Source organism: Eptesicus fuscus, chromosome 7 (assembly GCF_027574615.1).
Source record: "Eptesicus fuscus isolate TK198812 chromosome 7, DD_ASM_mEF_20220401, whole genome shotgun sequence".
NCBI lineage: Eukaryota > Metazoa > Chordata > Mammalia > Chiroptera > Vespertilionidae > Eptesicus > Eptesicus fuscus.
In genome coordinates this window covers 40,350,105-40,372,528 of record NC_072479.1, presented here as the reverse complement: position 1 = coordinate 40,372,528, position 22,424 = coordinate 40,350,105, and the positions used below count along the sequence as shown (strand labels likewise).

The 22,424-nt window shown below is 37.4% G+C and overlaps 1 protein-coding gene across 3 annotated transcripts in view; it reads left to right on the top strand.

Moving 5' to 3' along the window:
• The window catches only part of TBC1D15 (TBC1 domain family member 15), a 78,470-nt gene extending 60,554 nt beyond the window's left edge, over window positions 1-17,916 (top strand). For all 3 annotated transcript variants that reach the window (XM_028131167.2, XM_008155544.3, XM_054718839.1), the window contains 6 exons: window positions 5,415-5,515; window positions 11,851-11,950; window positions 12,627-12,724; window positions 14,440-14,556; window positions 15,036-15,122; window positions 16,582-17,916. In XM_028131167.2, the coding sequence (XP_027986968.1) occupies window positions 5,415-5,515; window positions 11,851-11,950; window positions 12,627-12,724; window positions 14,440-14,556; window positions 15,036-15,122; window positions 16,582-16,803 (725 nt within the window). In that variant the 3' untranslated portion in view covers window positions 16,804-17,916. The remainder of the gene's footprint in view (window positions 1-5,414; window positions 5,516-11,850; window positions 11,951-12,626; window positions 12,725-14,439; window positions 14,557-15,035; window positions 15,123-16,581) is intronic.
• The last annotated feature ends 4,508 nt before the right edge of the window (window positions 17,917-22,424 follow it).

The window sequence follows — 22,424 nt, the reverse complement described above, 5'->3', positions numbered from 1 at the left end:
AATATCACAGATTTCTCTTTAAATTTTCACCAGTTCTGTCTGTCATACCTATAATGAGCTTTAGATTGGATCATTGAAGACATATCAGTAGAGTGCTTTTCAGGTTATAGAGTGCAGGTCATACTTGATTTAGATTTGGATTCTAATAGCCTTTTGAAGAAGTGGGAAAATAATGCCTACTTTATGCATAAGGCTATAATGGTTTGGAGAGTGATTCAAGTTTGCACAAGTAGTAAATATTGGACTGGGGAGTGGAAGCCCAAGTCTTTCAGGCTGGATTTCTTGCCAGTATACATTCAGCACCCTGGCCCTTTGCCAGTTTGGTTCTATTGCCTCGAACTCTCAGGTAGGAATTTTGAGGTAGGAATTTATTCATATTCTCAGAAGGAATTCCTGAATGCTCAGATTTTTTTTTTTCAGGGCATAGGCCCAGACCAGCTAACTCCATAAATTGCTCTTTTAGTTTGTTTGTATTAACAAACATTCTTTCTGATCAAATACTTGAGTTACCTGAAACATAAGCTTTCCATGAAGAACTCTGGCCTTGTGAGAAGCCACGGTAGTTTTTATAAAGCAGTGGACCAAATTTCTTGCCTTTTAATCATAGCAAAGGAACTTGGGTTATAAATAAACTCTTATAGGTAATTCTGTCATATTTGATTATTTGACTTCTTAGCCCATAGACTAGGTAGGTATAAAGTTTATATGTGTTGAATATAATCTTATTAATGGTGAGGAAGGAGACAAAAATAATCAAAAGCAGACAGAAGACAAAAATTACCAAAAGCAGTTAGAAAAACTCAAGGAGGACTGAATTTTAGTTAGTTCAAAGACCCCGCACCTAGGGCGTATCAGGTATTTGTTTTATAGCGTATGTTCATAATGATGATGCTGAATAACCAATAAAAAGTGAAATTATACTGTATACCAGAGGCCCAGTGCACGAAATTTGGTCCCTCAGCCCAACTTTCACCCTCTCCAATCCAGGAGCCCTCAGGGGATGTCCTACTGATGGCTTAGGCCTGCTCCCCTAAGCTGCAGTCTGGTCTCCCTCTGCAGGAGGTGACTGGGCTGATCAGGGGAAGGCTCTGCCCCCATCACCTTGCTTTTGCTGCCCCTGCTGGTTGCTGCAGCCGCCAAGGTGTTTTCATCAACATGGACTCTAGTCCCTTCACCACAAAAAAATGACAACTTTCTTTAGGCATTTTCAAGATGTCTCTTTCATAGGATATGACCTTTCTTTTTTTGTTGTTTTTATCCTCACCTGAGGATATTTTTCCATTGATTTTTAAAGAGTGTGGAAGAGAGAGGGAAAGGCAGAGAGAAACATCAATGTGAGAGGGACACTTCGATTGGTTGCCTCCTGCATGAGCCCTGACCTGGGCCCCGGTCAGGGAGGAGCCTGCAACCTAGATACATGCCCTTGACCAGAATCGAACCTGGACCTTGCGATTGGCAGGCCAAGGCTCTATCCACGGAGCCAAACCGGCTAGGGCAGGATATGACATTTCTTAGCCCCTCCAGCAGCAGACCTTCATTTTTTCCTCCAGGAGTGAGGTGGAAAAATCCTAGATCACCTTCTTGGATTCTTATTACCCAAGTTACCAAAAACACTGCGAGTGGCGTACTGGGAGCTTAGCCAATGTGCGGTCAGAAAAGGTGTTTCCTCCGCAGCTCATGCTCAGAGGTGGGACTGCTGGCGTGCGCCGCTGACAGGCCCGGTTCTCTCCGGGCCTGCACCACCCGTGGCTTGCCTCACTGTGCACGCAGTCCCCTCCCGCCCACCTGCGCGCAGCCTCCTCCTGAGCGGTCGTGATGTTATGGCGTCCTCGCTAATTTGCATATTATCTCTTTATATATATAGATAAGAAGTCAGGGAATGTCTTATTTAAAAAAATGATTTCCAACTCCTAAGATTATTTAAAATTTGATACTCTAAGGGTTAAAGTTCAGTTAACCTGGAAAATTAAGGTAGATGTAGATGAAATGTTTCTTATCAGTGTGAGAGTATACACTAGGGTAGTAAGGATATCATTTCTCACATGTCTCCACTAAAACAGTTGCTATGTAAATAATTTCAGGGAACTACTTCAGAAATTGTACTAGTGCTGATTAAGATGTGCATCAGTCAGCACTAGTGCAGGCTCTGAGTGTCACTGAATGCTAATTTAAACAGTTTTAGTCTTTCTTTAATTAAAGGGAATTGTACATTAATTCCACCCCCGCAACTCATGGCATATCCCAACTAACATCATGTATAAAATAAAATAGATTACAAGCAACTAAAATACAAAGATTAATTTAACTACTTGCTTCAGCTAAGACTTACAGAAGAAATATGGTAGTGATGCCATATGAAAGCTGAAGACTTAAAGGATTAAATTAGCTTTTTAGAAAATTTTATTATACCTTTATAATAAAGCATTCTCCCCCCCCCCCCGCCCCAGTGGAAAGGTGCTTTGTAAATTTTTTGAATAGTACACTTTGAAATATTTTTATTATAGACCACATGCAGTTAGACCCAGTAAAGTAAGTACTCTTTTGCACTTCGTTGAATTCAGATCAAATTTCTTTCATGCTTTAATTCGTTTAACCCTTATATTTGACATTGCTTTCACTATGTGAGTGCCATGTAGGAAAATTTTGTTGATAACAATTTAATCTTCCTTTCAACCTACTTATTCTTTTTTAAAAAAAGTGTTGTATTAGTCAGGGTTTGTCAGAGAAACAACCATTAAGATTATATGTGTTTGTCCTCCTCCCTCCTCCCTCCCCCCCCAACCCCCCCACACATACCAGAAAAAGAGAAAAAGAAATCCCACAATTTTCTCTCTGCAAGCTAGAGACCAAGGAAAGCTGGTGGTATTGTTTGAAGGGCTGAGAGCTGTGGAGCACAGGTGTAGATGCGTGCAGGCATGAGACCCAGGAACACAGGGCAGGATAATATTGGATGTCCCAGCTCAAGCTACCAGGCGTAGAGCGAATTCAACCTTCCTTTATCTTTTTACTAGGGGCCCAGCGCCCGAAATCTCTCAAGACCCAGACCTGGTGCACTGCGGGACCCAGAGTCAAGTCCCACCGGTGCTGGCGGGGACACAGCATCAAGTCTCGCCAGTGCCACAAGACCCAGAGTCAAGTCCCCGCCCACCCGTGCACGCAGCCTCCTGATGACCAGTCTTTGGTTGTTATGGCGTGATGGCGTCATGACCAAGGGTTTTTTATAATAGAGATTCTATTCAGGCTCTCTCAATGGATTTGATTACACTCACCCACATCGGGGAGGGCCATCTGCTCTAATCATTTCTCCAATTCAAATACTAATCTCTTCTAGAAACACCTCCACAGACATTCCCAGAAATGTTTAACCAGACATCTGGGCATCCTGTGGCCCACTCAGGTTGATATAAAATTAATCATTGCAAGTGTTTGTTACTTTAAAAAAGCATCTGCAATAAATATGTCGAAATGCTTACATTTAGATATGTCACGTGTCTTTTTTCTGGCACTTCTGTGAATGTCTTGATAACTCCATTGGATGCCCGCCATGGGAACCCATGTGTTCTTTTGTGCTAAAGCGAGTAGAGCCATACTTTCCCACAGGGCATAGTGTGTACGTAGGTTGATAGAGACTAGCTACAGCAGTAGATGATAGAACAGAGGCTCTGAGCAGGTGGAGCTAAATGTTTATTTGTAAGGAGATCCTTAAGTGACCTGAGTGCTTCTCTTTACACATTTAATCTGAGGTGTGTTGTTTTTTTTTTAAAGAGACTGGCTTATATGCTTCCTGGGTCATTTTAAAAAACATTTCTTTCAAAATAAGAGTGATGCAGAGTTGTGTATCATTTCTAGCAGAAATACTCTCTTCCCTTTTAAAATATATACTCTTCAGATGTCTTCAGTACATGTAGATTTTTATGAATGTTAAAAATGTAAGTTTTGGATCTGTTTCCACAGACTTTCCAAGCTGCCATTGGGGAAAATTTTTTTTTGTAACTTTTACAAATGTATGAACTTAACCAAAGTTAAATGATAATATGTATGAGAAAAAGCTTAGAATGCGTTCTTGTTCGTTGGTTTAAGTATCTATGTCTTGTCTGAAATTTAATTGTAAAACACGAAAACTGAGGGTTTTATAAGTTGGAACTAAAAAATAAGAAGTTTGACATATTTAAGTGAAAAGTAGAACTAAGACTTTTTGTTCATTTTTAAGTAGTGAGCCTGATTCTTTAACTTTGCAATTTTTCTTTTAAGCAAGGGCTGTAATTAGTGTCATAACTGAAAAATTTTAACAGCATAAAGACAAAGGTATTTAAAGTGGCAGTTTTAGGCTCAACATACTGATTGGATTAAACCCAGTTGCTAGCATTGCTTGGGAATAGCGTAACAAGAATAGAAAGAAGACATAGATTTGTCTATTTAAAAGAGGTAGATAATTTCGTTGTGACTCCTTTTATTTAGATTACCAACGATCTGGTTGCTAAAGCAGTTGGATCCTGTTTAGTGTGTATTTTACTTGGCTTATTCAGGGCAGCTTGGCACTGTTGACTGTTCTGGCCTGGCAGCTTTCTTTCCCTTGACTTACAAAAATTTTCTCCCTTGATATATTTTCCCTTTGACTATTCAATCTCTTTCAAGTATGGACTTTTACATTGATGTTCCTCTGGGTTTTCTCTTTACCTCTCGTCTTTCTCATAATGCTTTTGCACATTATTATTGTTGTTATTATTTTTAACACATTTGTGTGTTGTTTTTTAAATATATTTTCATTGATTTCAGAGAGGAAGGAAGAGGGAGAGAGAGACAGGAACAGCCATGATGAGAGAGAACCACTGATCGGCTGCCTCCTGCAAGTCCCCCACAAACCGGGCATGTGCCCTTGACCAGGACCTTTCAGTTCGCAGGCCGATGCTCTATCCACTGAGCTAGACTGGCTAGGGCTGCACATTATTTTTTATATTTTTATTTTTTATCCTCACCTGAGGATATGTTTATCGATTTTTAGAGAGAGAAAGATAGAGACATAGACATAGACATCAGTTGGTTGCCTCTTGTACACATCCCAACTGGGAATCGAACCGCAACTTTTTTAGTGTACTGGACAATGGTCCAACCAGCTGAACTACCAGGCCAGGGCTTGCACACTGTTCTTTAATAATATCACCCACTCTCGATAGTGAGGTCTACACTAAGACACCTACTGGAAGATAGATACTAAATGTTTGACATCTCAATTGAAAACAGTGCATCTTTCTCACCTTCTTGCTAGACTTCTTTCCCCTCCCCTCTCCTCCCCTCTTGGTGAACATCATATTTACAAAAGAAAAGATGATGTTTTAAATGAATGGTGGTGACATGCACAGAAAGATACATAAAGCTTATGTTTTCAGAGACATCATTTTTTTTCTTCCTCTTAGGATATGTGCAAGGAATGAGTGACTTACTTTCTCCTCTTTTATATGTGATGGAAAATGAGGTGGATGCCTTTTGGTGCTTTGCCTCCTACATGGACCAAATGGTAAGAACGGGGTTCCCCCCCTTTAAAAACTAATTTGAATTTTTAGTTGTATAATGTTATTATATAAAAGAATGAATTATATTTAGTCAGTTATGATGGGACTTTAGAAACTTGCTTCATGTTGTTTGTTTGTTTTTTTAAATAGCCTTTTCAAGAGGCTTGGAAATGCCGACATTGTTTTTGTCTTTTGTTTTTTTAATTTCTTTATTGATTAAAGTATCACATATTTGTCCTCATCCCCCCATTCCCATCCCACACCCCTCCCCACACATGCCCCCACCTCCCTGTCCAACATTGTTTTTAATACAAAAAATAGAAAGTGCCTGTAGTACAGGAATAATCAGGTCTTAATATCAGTTAATGCTTATATTCTGCAGAAGAGCTATGAGTCATTACAGAACATTGATGAAATAGATGAATGCAATTCTTGTGAAGTAGTTGAACTTTCATATCATCTGTTTCAGAGATAAAGCTTAGTCATACCAAGTAATATCCTTTTACCTTTTGTGAACATTTTGGATTTTGTCACTGATTTTTCTCCAGATGTGTTTGAATTATTTGTAACGCTGACACTTTCTTAGTAATTCACTGTTATTTTTCTCAGAAACATGTGGTTATGAGAGTTGAACTATGTCTATATATACTTATTACTACAAAGAATATTTTATCATCATTGTTCTATCTTGGCAATGGAGTTCTAGGACAGTAGTACAGAGAGAGTGTAACAGGGAAATAAAATAAAACAGTCTTCTCAAGTTATCTTTTAGAAAGAAAAAAAAGCAGAGGGTCTAAGAGTAGATAAAGGCATATGAAATGCAAAGACTTGATCAATACATAGGTCACTTTACTATTTCAGAATAAGATTGATATACTTTATGATGGGCCTTGAAGTCGGATATTGAAATGGCTTGCTTGCAACGGGTCATTTAAAATGTTTCCTAGCAATATAAGGTTTAGCTTAGAGTTTCTGGGATACAAATGTGGAATTTGGAAGTGGTACCCTTCTGATTCGATTACTAGGTGTGCCGGTTAATTTATTAATGCGGATTTTTTTCAATAGATGGAGTTACACGTATGTTGATGTGTATGTTGATGTATATGTGATTTGATATGTATGCTATTTTGTTGTATTGACAACGAGCTTCAAAACTTCATGTGTCAACTTTGCTGAAGGTGTTAACATCGTAGATATTTTTACACTTAAAAATGTCGAATTTCGTGCCAATAAAAGAGCATTTGCGGAAAGTTATAATTCGTTACTTTATTTTGAAGAAAAGTGCTGCTGAATACTTTGGGAAGCTTATGGTGAATACTTTGGGAAGCTCCATCTCAAGATACTTGTGAATGCTGGTTTAAATGCTGTGAAAGTGATGATTTCGAAGCGAAAGGCAAAGAACGTCCAGGTCAACTGAAAAAGTTTGAAGACCAACAATTACAAGCATTATTGGTTGAAGATGTGTGTCAAACTCAAAAACAATTTGCAGAAAGATTAAACGTTGCTCAGCAAACAATTTCCAATCGTTGACAAGCAATGGAAAGATTTTAAAGGAAGGAAAATGGGTGCCACATCAACTGAACGAAAGACAAATGGAAAACGGAAAAGTTATCAGTAAAATGTTGCTTCAATGGCACAAAAGAAAGTCTTTTTTGCATCGAATTGTGACTGGTGATGAAAAGTGGATTTATTTTGAGAATCCCAAAAGCACAAAATCATGGGTTGATTCAGGTCAACCATCAACATCGACTGCAAGGCCAAATCGCCTTGGAAAGAAGACAGTGCTATGTGTTTGGGTTCAGGAAGGTGTGGTGTATTATGAGCTTCTAAAACAAGGTGAAACCGTTAATACTGATCGCTACCGACAACAAATAATCAATTAGAACCATGCTTTGATCATGAAATGACGAGAATGTTCCAGAAGATACAGCAAAGTAATTTTGCTTCATGATGATGCACCATCACACACTTCAAAACCAGTTAAAGACACGTTAAAAGTTCTTGCCTGGGAAGTATTAACCCACCTGCTGTATTCACCAGACCTTGCTCCTTCAGATTACCACTTGTTCCGATCGATGGCACACACACTTTCTGAGCAGCATTTCAAAACATACGAAGAAGTGGAAAATTGGGTCTCTGAATGGTTTGCCTCAAAACAAGAAAAGTTCTATTGGGACAGTATCCATAAATTACCTGAAAGATGGGGAAATGTGTAGCTAGCAGTGAACATTACTTTGAATAAAGCACTTTTGATGTTTCTCTTGAAATTATCATGTTTTCTTTGATTATAAAAATCCGCATTATTAACTGGTACACCTGGTACTTCTATTCTTCCCCTGTTGCTTACCAATTCTTCTTTCCCCTGCAATTTTTCTCACTTTTGTCTATTTACTCAATTCTCATCCATGGATCCAACTCATCCTCACTTCTCTTGCTCCTATTTCACATGCATAATGAAATTTGATGATTTTAAAATATCTTTTGCTATTAAATTGATAAATATACAAATTATGTAGTTTTTTACTATACACTAATGTTTTTGAATTATTTGGAAAGATTATTAATTGCAGTAATATCATAGTTTGTCTTCCTTACCTTTTTGATTTATTGATTTTACCTACCTTCTTAGTTCCAATTACTCCTAAGTGCTCTAGAAACCTGAGGCATTTGTTACAAAGGTCTGTACAACTGATACTAATAGTATGAAAACTCTTGTCTGCCTTCCTTGTGTTTCTGTTGTTTATCCTCTTTTCACTAGAGCCAGTATGTTCCTTGATAAAGGAAGGGTCCATGTCTTTGCTTAACTAGTTTAGTTCTGTGGTATGCTTCCAGAATTTTTCCAATGCCTGATATGAGATTGTTGTTCAACAGATTTTTGTAGAATAGACACATGAATATTTCCCCAGTGTTTAGTTTAGACCTCAACTTATACGGTAGTGGGTACTCCAAGAGTTAACATGAACATACTGCATTTAGTTTATTATTATAACAGTTTTCATAAAACGGAGGATATATTGGCATGTTCCAATATAATGGCTTATGATACCAAGTGCACTCGTATATGTGCATGTATTTAGGTCTCAAATGTAAAGATTATTTTCTGACCACCTGTAATATATACTTGTAATCTATTATTTTTTTAATATGAAGGTTCAAGTTCTGTCTTTTCACAAATGCTCTCTGTTTACCTTTTTCATTGAGGATAGTCTGGGGACTTTTCTGGTCTTTATTCTAAAAAGATCTCTTAATATATTGTCTACTAACATCCTTTTTCCCCCTCATAATATTTGAATGAAAGGGCAGTATGTTGCAATTTTAAAAATCTACACAGTTATTTTTCACTGTATTGCTATTGTTTTGGTGCCCTTAAATCAGTGCTGCAGTTGTTAGATTTCATTTTGTGTTACTAGGAGCCCGTTGCATGAAGTTTCGTGCAATAGACTTTTCCTTCACCTGGCTGCCAGCACCAGTTATCCACCAGCAGCAGTTTTCCTCTGGCCACCCGCCAATCAGAGCGCCTCCCGCCAGCACGATCGGCCACCCCGAGAGGAACTCCGATCGGGAGGTGCTCCGATCGGGCGGGTGGCCAGAGCAAAACTGCTGCTGGCGGAAAACTGGTGCCAGCAGCCACGCAATCGGCCACCCGGAGTTCCGCCACCAGCGTCTTCTGCAGCGCCAGCCGTTTAAGCCGGCGGGAGGAGCGGGGGTCGGGGACTCGCGAGTCTCCACCCCCCCCCCCCCCCCCCCGCTCCTACCACCAGCCAATCAGCCACCCTGAGTCCCGCCCCCCGCGCCTCCAGCCAGCCCAATTGTGGGTGTAGCGGAGTGATGGTAATTTGCATATTACCATTTTATTAGGTATGATGATGGCTTTATTTCATATAACATGTTATTTCTTATGTGATGGCTGGCCTAATATCTATATATTTACTTTTGTTGATATTTACTCTCATCTAATGTAGGTGTAGGTGAAGGCGCAGACTGTCTGTTACGGAAATATTATGGAAACACTTGCAAAATGATCTAATGAACTTACTTATACCCACCATTCATTTTGCCATAAAGTTTAGTCCCTCCTTTCCCCTCACCTCCCACCCCCATAGAATGTATATGCATGTGTATATGTATGTATACATTATATGTAATAGGCATATATGTAATGTATGTGTGCACACATTTATTTATAGATATATTTCTAGATACAGTTGAAGCCCTTTGTATATTCATATATATCTTATTTCTTCTCCAGGAATAGTTTCTTTTTCAAAGTTGGCTTCTATCATTTTGGGAGTGCTTCTTTTTATAGCTGAGTGGGTAGCAGTGGGGATGCCATGTTGGTACTCCCAAACCGTGTGTCATAACAAAAATGATGTGGTTAATCAGAGAGTTAATTCTGCCTTTCCCCTACAGGTCCAGGTGGTAAATATGAAGAAACTATATATATATTTAATATCTCTTTATTGATTTCAGAGAGGAAGGGAGAGGGGCGAGAGTGATAGAAATATCACTGATGAGAGAGAATCATTGATGGACTGCCTCTTGCACACCCCCTACTGGGGATTGAGCCTGCAACCCAGGCATGTGCCCTTGACTGGAATCGAACCCAGAACCCTGCAGGCCGACGCTCTATCCACTGAGCCAAACCAGCTAGGGTGAAACTATATCTTTTTTAAAAATGTATATATGTATATATATTTATTGATTTCAGAGAGGAAAGGAGATAAAAACAATGATGAGAGAGAATCATATCTTAAACCTTTATGTTAGTCTGTTAAACTGTTCTTTAACTCGTTAAAGAGAAACCAGTTTATTGAGAATCAGTAGCCTTTCATTTTTTTTTTTCCTACCAAGAATGGGTGATTTCTAATCTGATACGTACTTCTGATACAGCACCACTATTGTCTCTAAAACTAAAAAAGAAGTGAAGGAGGGGATGTTCTTCTTAGGGGTAGGGTAGTAGGTCACCAAAGAGGGGTTGGTGCACATTTTAAAGGGATCAGACTAATCTAAGAAGCCTTTTATTTATTTTGGTTCCCCTTCTCCTTTGATGTGTTGGTAGGGAATTTACTCAACTTTGAAGATTTTTGGAAGCATGTAAACCACAGCAGTTCTCAAACTTTGTGATCTTAGGATCCCTTCACACTCTTAAATCTTATTGAGTACCCCAAAAGCATTTGTTTATGTGGGTTATATCTATTGATGTTTATTGAATGGAAATTAGTAATGAGAAATTTATATGTACTCATTTTATTTCTTTCTTTATTTATTTAAAATATATTTTTATTGATTTTTTTACAGAGAGGAAGGGAGAGGGATAGATAGCTAGAAACATCGATGAGAGAGAAATATCGACCAGCTGCCTCCTGCACACCCCCTACTGGGGATGTGCCCGCAACCAAGGTACATGCCCCTGACCGGAATCGAACCTGGGACCTTTCAGTCCGCAGGCTGACGCTCTATCCACTGAGTCAAACCGGTTTCAGCATATACTTACTCATTTTAAAGTAACAGTAAACATACTACACCTTAACATGTATAACATTTTAAAATGGAAAGTTAATTTTTCAAAACTAAAACAGATTTGCTGAGAAGAAGGATTGTTGTACATTCCCATTTTTTTTAATGTCTAGTTAAGTCCTACCTGCTTCTGGATTGAGTCTTTTGCATTATAACACACATTATATAACCTTTATACTTTGGGAGATTTAAAAAAAAAATTGTTGACATTATTACAGATGTCTCCCATCTTGTGAGAGATTTTAAAGTGCAATGTGCATATAATCTTCTAGTATTGCCATGAAGATGGTTTTGACATTGCAAATTTCCCTAATGTCGTGAAATCTAAGAAATAGTTAATTCTTTAAAATGAGACACATGTTAAAGCTAAAATAGATTTTTCATATGATAATTTGAATAAATATTTTAAAATGGAAGTGATTTGATGAAAGTTTATTTCCCAAATGTGTTTCCTTTAATCAAATCTCTTATTCCATGTCAGAAATTAGTATGTCAGTCAGTCTATTGTTAATTGTTTCCACATTCTTTTTTATCTAAATCAAAGGAATAGAGGGGAAAATAATCCGTAGTTTGAGACCAAGGATTCTCTTTCCCTCTTTTTTAATGTTGCTCTAGCTTTTTTTTTAATTTCTTTATTGATTAAGGTATTACATATGTGTTCTTATTGCTCTAGCTTTTTAATTTGTTGTGATTAAAAAAAATGTCAGTATGGTATGAGTCCAATATTTGTTTTTAGACTATGGTTTAGTTATTAGTTAATTATGTACTATAAAATGTTTACTAAATATTACTTATATGGTAACATGTATTTCCTTCTATAAAGCACCAGAATTTTGAGGAACAAATGCAAGGCATGAAGACCCAGCTAATTCAACTAAGTACCTTACTTCGATTGTTGGACAGTGGATTTTGCAGTTACTTAGGTAAGGCAGTGAATCAGAACTATACCCAGCAAATTGTAGGGTAAAAAAATGTGAACGACATTTTTTTACCCTACAATTCTTCATAGGGAGAAAAAAATGTGAACGACTCTTTTAAAGACATATATGCTCTATTGCTGTTGCCAGGGTTCCTCTGAGGAATTAAAAGTGTGGGACCACACTTTGCATGCTATGTCTTAAAAAAATTTTTTTTTAGAAGATAGTTGTGTTCTTTTTAATATTTTTTTTATTAATATGTTTTTATTGATTTCAGAGAGAGGAAAAGAGAGGGAGAGAAATAGAAACATTGATCGGCTGCCTCCTGCACGTCCCTTATGGGGATCAAGCCCACAACCCGGGCCATATGCCCTAACCAGGAATTCAACTGGCATCCTCTTAGGTGCATGAAACAATGCTCAACCAACTGAGCCACACTGGCCGGTCTCTGTACTTATGTCTTAAAATTTATTTTTAAAATTAGTTATTTGTTATTGGTTGTTTTCTTTTAAAGAAGTTAGCCTGCAAGCTTTGAATTATTTCCTTTAATTAGTAGAAGACAAATTTATAGAACTTTCAATAGCCTAAAATGCATAGAGAAATTTGAGTTTGAAATAGGTCATTGTGTTCTGAGATAATTAGCATGAGAGTAAGCCATATATTTTTTTTCCCCTCTCTATAGAATCTCAGGACTCTGGATACCTTTATTTTTGCTTCAGATGGCTTTTAATCAGATTTAAAAGGGAATTTAGTTTTCCAGATATTCTTCGATTATGGGAGGTAAGTTCTTAAATTATACAAATATATTATTTATTATGGAAAGCAACAATTTATTCTATAGAATATAAATGGATTATACCAGTCTAACTGAAATTTCTAAAGCAAGTATATTTCAAAATTATGATAGTTTGTTCTCTCCTTAAAATGAATGATCTTGAGCTGAATACCTGGTCTTTGGAACCTTTTTCTGTAAATTATAATCCTTATGAGATTTGGGGCTAGTTGGTCCCCCAGATCCAGTTCTCTAGACTATTTGTGTCTGTGTTCTCTGCTGGGGAGACTTGACTGTGTGAGGCTCTGTCATATTCTGGTATAGGTTGGAGGGTTCAAGGATGTTTTAGCAGGTGAATCATTTGAGATGGCACTGTATTTATAGTTTGAGATATTGAGAGGGAGCAGACTTGTATTTTGCTTTGTAAAAGAAACATAAGTTAGAGCAAAATATAAATAATAACATAACACATCCTACTATCTGTATTTAGCAGATGAGGAAACCAGAGTTTGAAGAAAAACTCACATATTCTTTTCTTTTTTTAAAATATGCTTTTATTGAATTTTAGAGAGGAAGGGAGAGGGATAGAGAGATGGAAACATCATTGAGAGAGAAAAATTGATCAGCTGCCTCCTGCATGCCCCATACTGGGGATTGAGTCTGCAACCTGGGCATGTGTCCTGACTGGGAAACAAACTGGTGACCTCTTGGTTCATAGGCCGATGCCCAACCACTCACTGGGTTACACTAGCCAGGCAAAACTCGCGTGTTCTTGACCTGAAATCATATTTTTAAAGTTTGTCAATTTTGTTAAATTAATATCTTAACTTTTTTAAAAGGATGAATTGAGAATATTATTATCACATAGCTAGAATAACTTCCTAATCTGTGTTTACCAAATATGTTGGGATGTTAAGTGAAAACCCTTGGAGGTTAATTGAATTTCATTTAAACTTTAAAAAGTTGGATTAGTCTGAAAATTATTCAACTTGATTTACTCCAGGTAAAAGAAATGAAAACATGTTAAGTATGCTTTAATAGTATGGTTATATGGGTCTTTTTATGTTTCCAGATAAGATATTATTAGGTACATTAACCAGGGGGAAATTAAGGCCTTAAATTTGAGGGCATTACTTATATTTAGGAAGAAGTGCAGCTATTGATCAAACATTTTATGCATTTGGGTATAAATTTGGGGTAGTTGATTCAGTTTTTGTCACAATATATGACATAATATGATGTTTAAAATGTAGAGTTGTCTGTGGGTGTTTTTGATTCCATGCACTGTGTAACTGAATCTTATTTATAGGATTTAGTTTTCTAGAGACAGAAGGTGATTTAAAAGTGAGAAACAGCATGTAATTGAAAGTTCAGGACAATATTGGAAATGCCTCTAACCCTTACACCTTAAACTTAACCTCATAGCTGTGGTTCTTTAATTAATACCATTCATCATATTGGTTAGACTCGATGATTTGCTTATTGTAGTTACCTAAAGAGCCACATTTGGAATTCATTGTGTTCACAAAATGTTAATTACTTTGTAGGTAAAGATAAGACTTTCCTTCTCTACCCCTCATTTCCTAACTAGAAAACTGGTGGACTACCTCATCTAGGCAACTTCTGCTTTGCATAGAAGGCATTTAGAGTTCAACATTGTATATATGAGGAAAATGTTTTAGAATTATTATAGTTTACTAAATAGTTGTTTTTTGTTTTATAGGTAATGTGGACTGAGCTACCATGTAAAAATTTCCATCTTCTTCTCTGTTGTGCTATTCTGGAATCAGAAAAGCAGCAAATAATGGAAAAGCATTATGGTTTTAATGAAATACTTAAGGTAGTTATTTCTTTAGTTTTGTTTTTTTCCTCTATGTTGATACACAAAACATTTTCTTGGAGATTTATTGAATCCCTCGAGTAATTTAAACTGTGTCAGTGACTCTGGGAGTGACAGTTCACCAATTACATATTGGCCAGTTATTTTTACCTGAGTAATTAGGAGAGAAGGAAAATTCAACATACACTTTTTTTGTGGTTTAGTTTTCTAGAAGAATATTGTTATTTTGCTTATAACTTTAAGATAGCAGACTTGAGACAGCTGTTAGATTTAATGTTCCATAAGCTTATTAGTTATTTTTCAGCTTTAAAACGGGAAATGATCTAAGAAAAGATGTATTAAATGTTCTGTTTGTTTGTAGTGTGTGAATATTTTTGTTTTAAGGGTTTTATCTGTAGTAAAATGCAAGTGGTAATTATTTATATAGTAGAACATATAGTGCTCCCAGTTTTGATTGTTATTTTATTGATTCATTTTAGCATATTAATGAATTGTCCATGAAAATTGATGTAGAAGATGTACTGTGCAAGGCAGAAGCAATTTCTCTACAGATGGTAAAATGCAAGGTATACAGTGTGTGTGTGTGTGTGTGTGTGTTTTAATCTTCACCCAAGGATATGTTTAGTGAGAGGGAGGGAGAGAGAAGGAGGGAGTGAGAGAGAGAGGGAGAGAGACAGACATTGATGTGAGAGAGAAACATTGATGGGTTGCCTCCAGTGCACACACCAACCAGGGATTGAACCCCACAACCTTTTGGTGTATGGGATGGTGCTCCAATCATTTGAGCCATCTGGCCAGGGCTCAAGGTATACAGAATTTTAAATAATTATAAGAATTTTTGCTTATGTTTTTGGTGGGTTGAGTTCAAGAATGAATTTTTCTTCTTAGAAATAATATAAATAAATGGCAGTTTTAGCAAGTTGAAGGCAGACACAAAGCATTGGCTAGCATTTTGTTTACCATTATAGATTTACAACATGTAATTGAAAAGAGTTGGTTAACCATGCTAGATGAAATCATATAATAAGGCAAAATAGGAAAAGTAATAAAAACATTTCTGTGACAACCATCGAGGATGTAGAATTTTTTAAAAATTATATTTTTATTGATTTCAAAGAGGAAGGGAGAGAGAGAGAGAGATGGAAACATCAGTGGTGAGAGAGAATCATTGGCTGTCTCCTGCATGCCCCCTCATGGGGATCCAGCCAGCAAACCGGACATGTGCCCTGACTGGGAATCAAACCATGACCTCCTGGTTCATAGGTCGATGCTCCACCACTGAGCCACACCGGCCAGGCGAGGCTGTAGAATTTAATTAAGCATTGGTATGTATTCCCTAGTCGATTTAGTGAATACAGAATAGGACCTCATATTAAATATGTAGTGTCTCTAAATAAAGACAGATGCTAATCAGAAATGATTAGTCCATGACATTACATTTCTATATCATGCTCTTAATTTGTTTGAAAACAAGACAAATTTGATGATCTGAATTCAAATCATTAATGTATTTTGGCTTTTGCATTTTTATGAGAATTCTTATTTGGTCTTTGTGTCATTTGTTCATGGTTCCAAATGCTTATTTTGGTTCAGTTTAAACACTTACTTGGTAGCTATTCTGTTCAAAACGTATCAGTGATACCTTCTTACCTTTAAAGGAACCTTTGTATATTGAGGGAAAAAGTATGAAGAAGATAGTAGAAAAACAAGGAGAATGAAACAAATGCTAAATATTAGTAACTTTCAATAATAAAGATAAGTAAAATATTAGTAACTATATGTTTGTGGGTGTGATAGGTTGGGGTGAAGAGCGATTAATTCAAAATAGATCAGGGAACCACTTAATGAAAAAAAGTGGTTAGGATTTCATTTTGGAGTGAAGAAGGAAGGTTTGTGTGGGAACATAACAATTACACTCTTAGAACAGATGTTCAGATTCTGGAATCAGTGTAGTCTTAATTAGAAGTGTTACTTTGTGGTTAATTTTCCTCTATGGTGAATGATGGTTTTGTTTTTCATATTCAGGAATTGCCACAAGCAGTTTGTGAGATTCTGGGCCTTCAGGACAATGAAGTCACAACACCAGATTCAGACACTGGTGAAGATGAACATGTTGGCTTGACTGCTTGTTCTGCACCTGCGTTTCAGAGTAACTCCTTGCCTGTACTTGCTGCTAGTGGAGCCAGAGATGACAGCTCAACACAGATATCAGTGTCCCCAAATGTTAGCAGATTAACACCTGCATGATCCTTCTTGTTGCTTACTTTTTGAAGAGACACTTTGTTGCAACTTCTTTTCAACTTTTTGAAAGGTGGAAATTTTAAATCTTGGTAATGATCATGCTTTAAGATTAACGGAAAGAAAGTGTACTGATGTTCTTGCATTAAAGCTTTACAAAGATTTACACTAATTATTTTTGTAGTTACTTCTACCAAATAGCCTTTCTTTTTCAATAACATTCCTTAGTATTTTTATAGCTAAGTACATTTTATTTTCTTGTGGATGAACTGGAATCGAATAAATACTACAAGTGGATGAGTTGGAAATTATGCACTTTGAAACCGTTCACTTTGTTTACTCTAAATTTAATGGCTTTAGATTTTATGAAATTAAATGTTGAGCCTTTCTATAGCATTCTAAGCTGAGAAGTAGATTGCTACCCAGTGACAAAATTAAAGAATTTGATTTTCTCTGTTGTTTACAATAATATTCAGCTTAAATATTTATGCTGGTCGAATATGATTTAAATTGGACATTTTCATCAATGCAATTTAATGTGTAGATAAAGAGCTACTTCAACCATAAGAGGATTGGCAGTATATTTTTTACAATGGACTTTAGTTCACTTGTATATAAAGACTATATAAGTACTTATTTATGAGTATAAGAAAGGAATAGCATATTTTCTTTAACTGAATAAACTTGACTATTGATTTATATAACCTGATTTGACAAAATTAATACATAGCATCAATATGAGATCTTTTTCAAAACTATTTTCTTAACTAAGCATTTATTTCATGAGGCTACATTCAATCCTATACCTGGTATAATTTTGAAATTAATTGCTTGTAATCTCGTTTTCCTAATGTTTTATTATCTTTCCTAATAATGTATTAACTACTAATTAATCTGGTCTTTAAATTTTTATAAAATACTCTTTGCAAAAAGCTTATGTAAAAAATTTCAGTATACTATTACAAGTCTCAAAATAGTACTCTTTTGTATATGAACAAAGCTGTTGTTTTTACCATGCAGTGTTGCATGATTTTAAGTTATGTGGAATTAACATAACTGATTCCGTTTTAATTGTAATTTGTTAACGCCTGTACATACCATTAAAATACATTTGAAGTTGAAGTAGTGTTTTCAGTTAAATCACACCTAGGAAAAAATCTGCTGGTTCTTCATTAGGAGAAAAAAATCCAAGATGGACCCAGTAAATTTAATATTTTTATGTGATTGAAACAGTCAATTGAATGAGTTGTGGAAATGAGAAAGAAATAAGACTCCTTTCATAACAAAAAAGTTTTTGCCAGCATGAAATTGGGCATAGTGTTGCCATGGAGGATATAATTATGTGACGCAGTAAAGCACCTTCCTGCAATTGATGCTAATAATGTAAAATGTGACGCAGTTCTAAAATGATCCAATAGATAGGTTCCTGCCCTCCCATAAAACTAGGGAACCAAATGAAATTTTTTCCTACTTGAGCATTAACTGACAATCATGACAGAACCATTAGATGTTAGTTTTTAATATCATATGTGTTATCTTTCATCAGTTAATAATGAGTAAGCCTATTCAGAGAAAAAAAAAAAAAGTAAACTGATCAAAAACCCGGCATCTCCAGCCTTTCATTTCCTGCTGTTCAGGAAATTGCTTAGAACATCTTGATGTCCTTCTTGTTCTTCCTGGACAGGGGCTTTGGGGAAGTTTGTTCCCACTACGTAATGCATATCTGCTTCAGAGTTTTTAAAAATCTTAACACATTTAGTAACTTGAACTTTGTCAAGTTTTTTAAAATAAAACTACTTGCTAAAACACTTGATTAAATAGTCTAGCACATTTTTATATGGAAGAGTAATGTAATATAGTGCTAGATAAAGTGTTTATTGAAATATAGTTGACATACAGTATTGTAGTAAATTCAGGAGTACAAAGTGATTCAACGTTTATATACCTTACAAAGTGATCTCACTAAGTCTAGTAACTATGTCACTGTACAAAGTTGTTATGATTTTATAGACTATTTTTCATGCTATGCACTACATCCCTTTGACTTATTTTATAACGGGAAGTTTGTGCCTTTTATTCCCCTTCACTCTTTTGGCCTTTCCCTCCACCTCCCTCCTTTCTGGCAACCATAAGTTTGTCTGACATTTTAGCATAATACCCTCTTGGTTCATGCATGTTGTCACAATGGCAAGATTTCATTATTTTTTTATGGCTAATAATCCATTGTGTGTGTATATATGTATACCAGTGTGTATGTGTATATATCCTATCTAATAAAAGAGCAATATGCAAATTGACCGTACCTCTGCTATACCCACAAGCCACGCCCACCAGCCAAGCAGGAGCAAGTATGCAAATTAACCCAACCAAGATGGCTGCGGCCACGGAGAGAGCAGGAGGCTTGGGTTTCCCCGGCAATGGAGGAAGCCAAGCTTTACGCCTACCCTGGCCTGCCTTGGCCTCCGCTTAAGGCTACAAAGTTTCAATTATAGAAGATAAATAAATCCCAACAAAAATGGCTGCGGCCACAGAGCGAGCAGGAGGCTTGGCTCCGTTCAAGGCTACAAAGTTTCAATTATAGAAGATAGATAAATCCCAGATCTCAGGGCCTCCTCTTGGGTCGCCAGGGGGTGTGGCCAGCCTGCAAACCACCACAGGCCCCTGGCCCTGGCTGCCCCACGCCCCAAGGGAACCCCCACCTTGATCCGGGACACCCTTCAGGGCAAACCAGCCGGCCCCCACCCATGCACCAGGCCTCTATCCTATCTAATCCTATCTAATAAAAGAATAATATGCAAATTGACCATCACTCCAACACAAGATGGCTGCCCCATGTGGTCAAAGATGACTGATCCCATGTGGACACAAGATGGCCAGCAGGGGGGGGCAGTTGGGAAGGACCAGGTCTGCGAGGGAGGGCAGTTGTGGGCGATCAGGCCAGCAGGGGAGGGCAGTTGCGAGGGACCAGGCCTGTAAGGGAGGGCAGTTGGGGGCGATCAAGCCTGCAGGGGAGGGCAGTTAGGGGTGACCAGGCTGGCAGAGGAGGGAAGTTGGGGGCAACCGGGCTTGCAGAGAAGAGCAGTTGGGGGGGACCCAGGCCTGCAGGAGAGAGCAGTTGGGGGGACCAGGCCTGCAGGGGAGGGCAGTTAGGGGTGACCAGGCTGGCAGGGGAGCAGTTAGGCATCAATCAGGCTGGCAGGGGAGTAGTTAGGGGGTGATCAGGCTGGCAGGCAGAAGAGGTTAAGGGCAATCAGGAAGGCAGGCAGGCGAGCATTTGGGAGCCAGCAGTCCTGGATTGTGAGAGGGATGTCCAACTGCCCGTTTAGAGGGATGTCCGACTGCCCGGTAGGATTGGGCCTAAATGGGCAGTTGGACGTCCCTTGAGGGGTCCCAGATTGGAGAGGGTGCAGGCTGGGCTGAGGGACACCCCCCCCCCCCCCGTGCATAAATTTCGTGCACCGGGCCTCTAGTGTGTGTGTGTTTGTGTGCTCCACATATTTATTCGTGTATCAGTGACAGTTTGTTTCCATATTGTAGTTATTGCAAATAATGCTGCAGTGAACATAGGGGTGCATATATCTTGAATTAGTGTTACTATTTTCAGATACCCAGAAGTGGAGTTGTTGAGTCATATGATAGATCTATTTTTAATTTTTTGAGGAACCTCTATACTGTTTTTCATAATGGCTGTACCAATTTGCTATCCCACCAACAGTGCATGAGGGTTCCCTTTTCTCCACATCCTTGCCATCATTTATTATTTGTTGTATTTTAGATAATAGCCAATATGACAGGTATTAGGTGATACCTTATTTTGGTTTTGATTTGTATTTCCCTGATGATTAGTAATGTCCAGCATCTTTTTATGTGTCCGTTGGCCATCTGTATGTCTTCTTTGGAAAAGTGTCTATTCACATACTCTGTCCATTTTTTTAATCCCTGTTTATTGTATATATATATATATATATATATATTTTTTTTTTTATTGTCACCCGAGGATATTTTTCCATTGATTTTTAGAGTGGAAGAGAGGGAAAGAGAAATACCAATGTGAGAGAAACATCGACTGGTTGCCTGCTGCATGAGCCCCAACCAGGGTCTAGTCCAGGGAGGAGCCTGCAAGTGGGGTATGTGCCCTTGACTGGAATTGAACCCGGGACCCTTTGGTCTGCAGGCCGACATTCTATCCAGTGAGCCAAACTGGCTAGAGCTGTTGTATTTTTTGTTTGTTTGTTTTCTTTTGATGTTGACTAGTATGAGTTCTCTATATATAGGGTGTTCCCCCAAAATGTATACACACTGGATAATTATTAATTTCAGTGGGTTAAATCTGAAAAGAAACACAATGAAATTAATAATTATTTGAAGTGTGTACACATTTTTGGGGAACACCCTTTTTTTTGGATATTAACCCCTCATCTCTTATGTCATTTGCAAATATCTTCTCCCATTTGGTGAGTTACCTTTTTCTTTTGTTGATGGTTTCTTTCACCGTGCAAAGCTTTTTAGTTTGATGTAGTCCCATTTGTTTCTTTTTGCTTTTGTTGTCGAGATTGCTTGATAAAATCTTAATCAGGGTTCACAAAGTCCAGTTAGCAAATATTTTGTAAACTTCAGCTATTGAGATTGCTGAAAAAGTTCAGATAAATTTGTTAATCTCACTTTTTAAAGATTTGTTTTTTAGTTTTAACAAGATGCTCTGTTCATACCTTGACAACATGTAAAATATATGCTGTATTATGTGATATCTAAAGTTAAAATTCAGGTAATGTCTAATTTTAAAAAGTCTCTTTACTTCTGATATAAGTCTATGGGAAACCTTTTTGCATTTAAGAACATCCCTATTTTGATTGATTTATGTGTCTAGGATTCTTCATCTCTGTACATTAGGAACTTCAGCCTTGGTGATGACTGAAGTTTTTTTGAGTAAGGAAAATATTCTTTTGGGATAGATAGTGATTTTTGCTGAACCTGACTTTTCAAAGGGTTTTAATGGATGCCAACTAACTTTTATGGGAAATTCATGTAATTACGACCATTATTAAAGATAGTTTATATAAAGTAACCCAAAATGTTTATTGAAGAACCTAGAATTTCACCTGATCCGCTTGCAACTATGTAACAAGGTAATGCTATTCTAGCTTGGATTCCTGTACTTGGGGTTTCCAGAGATGTGTGAACTTCTTACCGGGTGTGAAATCTTGTGTGTATGCATGCATATTTTGGGGGAAAGACCACATAATTTCTTAAAAGGTTCTCTGGTTTTCCCAAAAGTTGAGAACCAGTGTTATAAATAATGTGAGAATAACATATGGCGGGTGCTAATAATTTTATGTGCTAAACCCCCATTAATTAAAATACCTTCAGAGTGCTTATTTCCAAACCCTTGGTTTGTATTATCAAAATTCATGCCCAGGCTCTACTTCAGGTCTATGGAATCAGAATCTTTGGCAGGTCAAGGAATCTGCATTTTAACAGGCATCCAAGTGGTCCCTGAGCCTCCTGAATGAGAACTGCCATTATGTATTGTATTTTATAGGTTAGTGTTTTGGCTATGGTCAGTAGTCAAGTCCCTACATTTTAAAAAAGTAGTTCCTTCATTTTCTAAGGTGAATTTGCCCTAGTTCTGT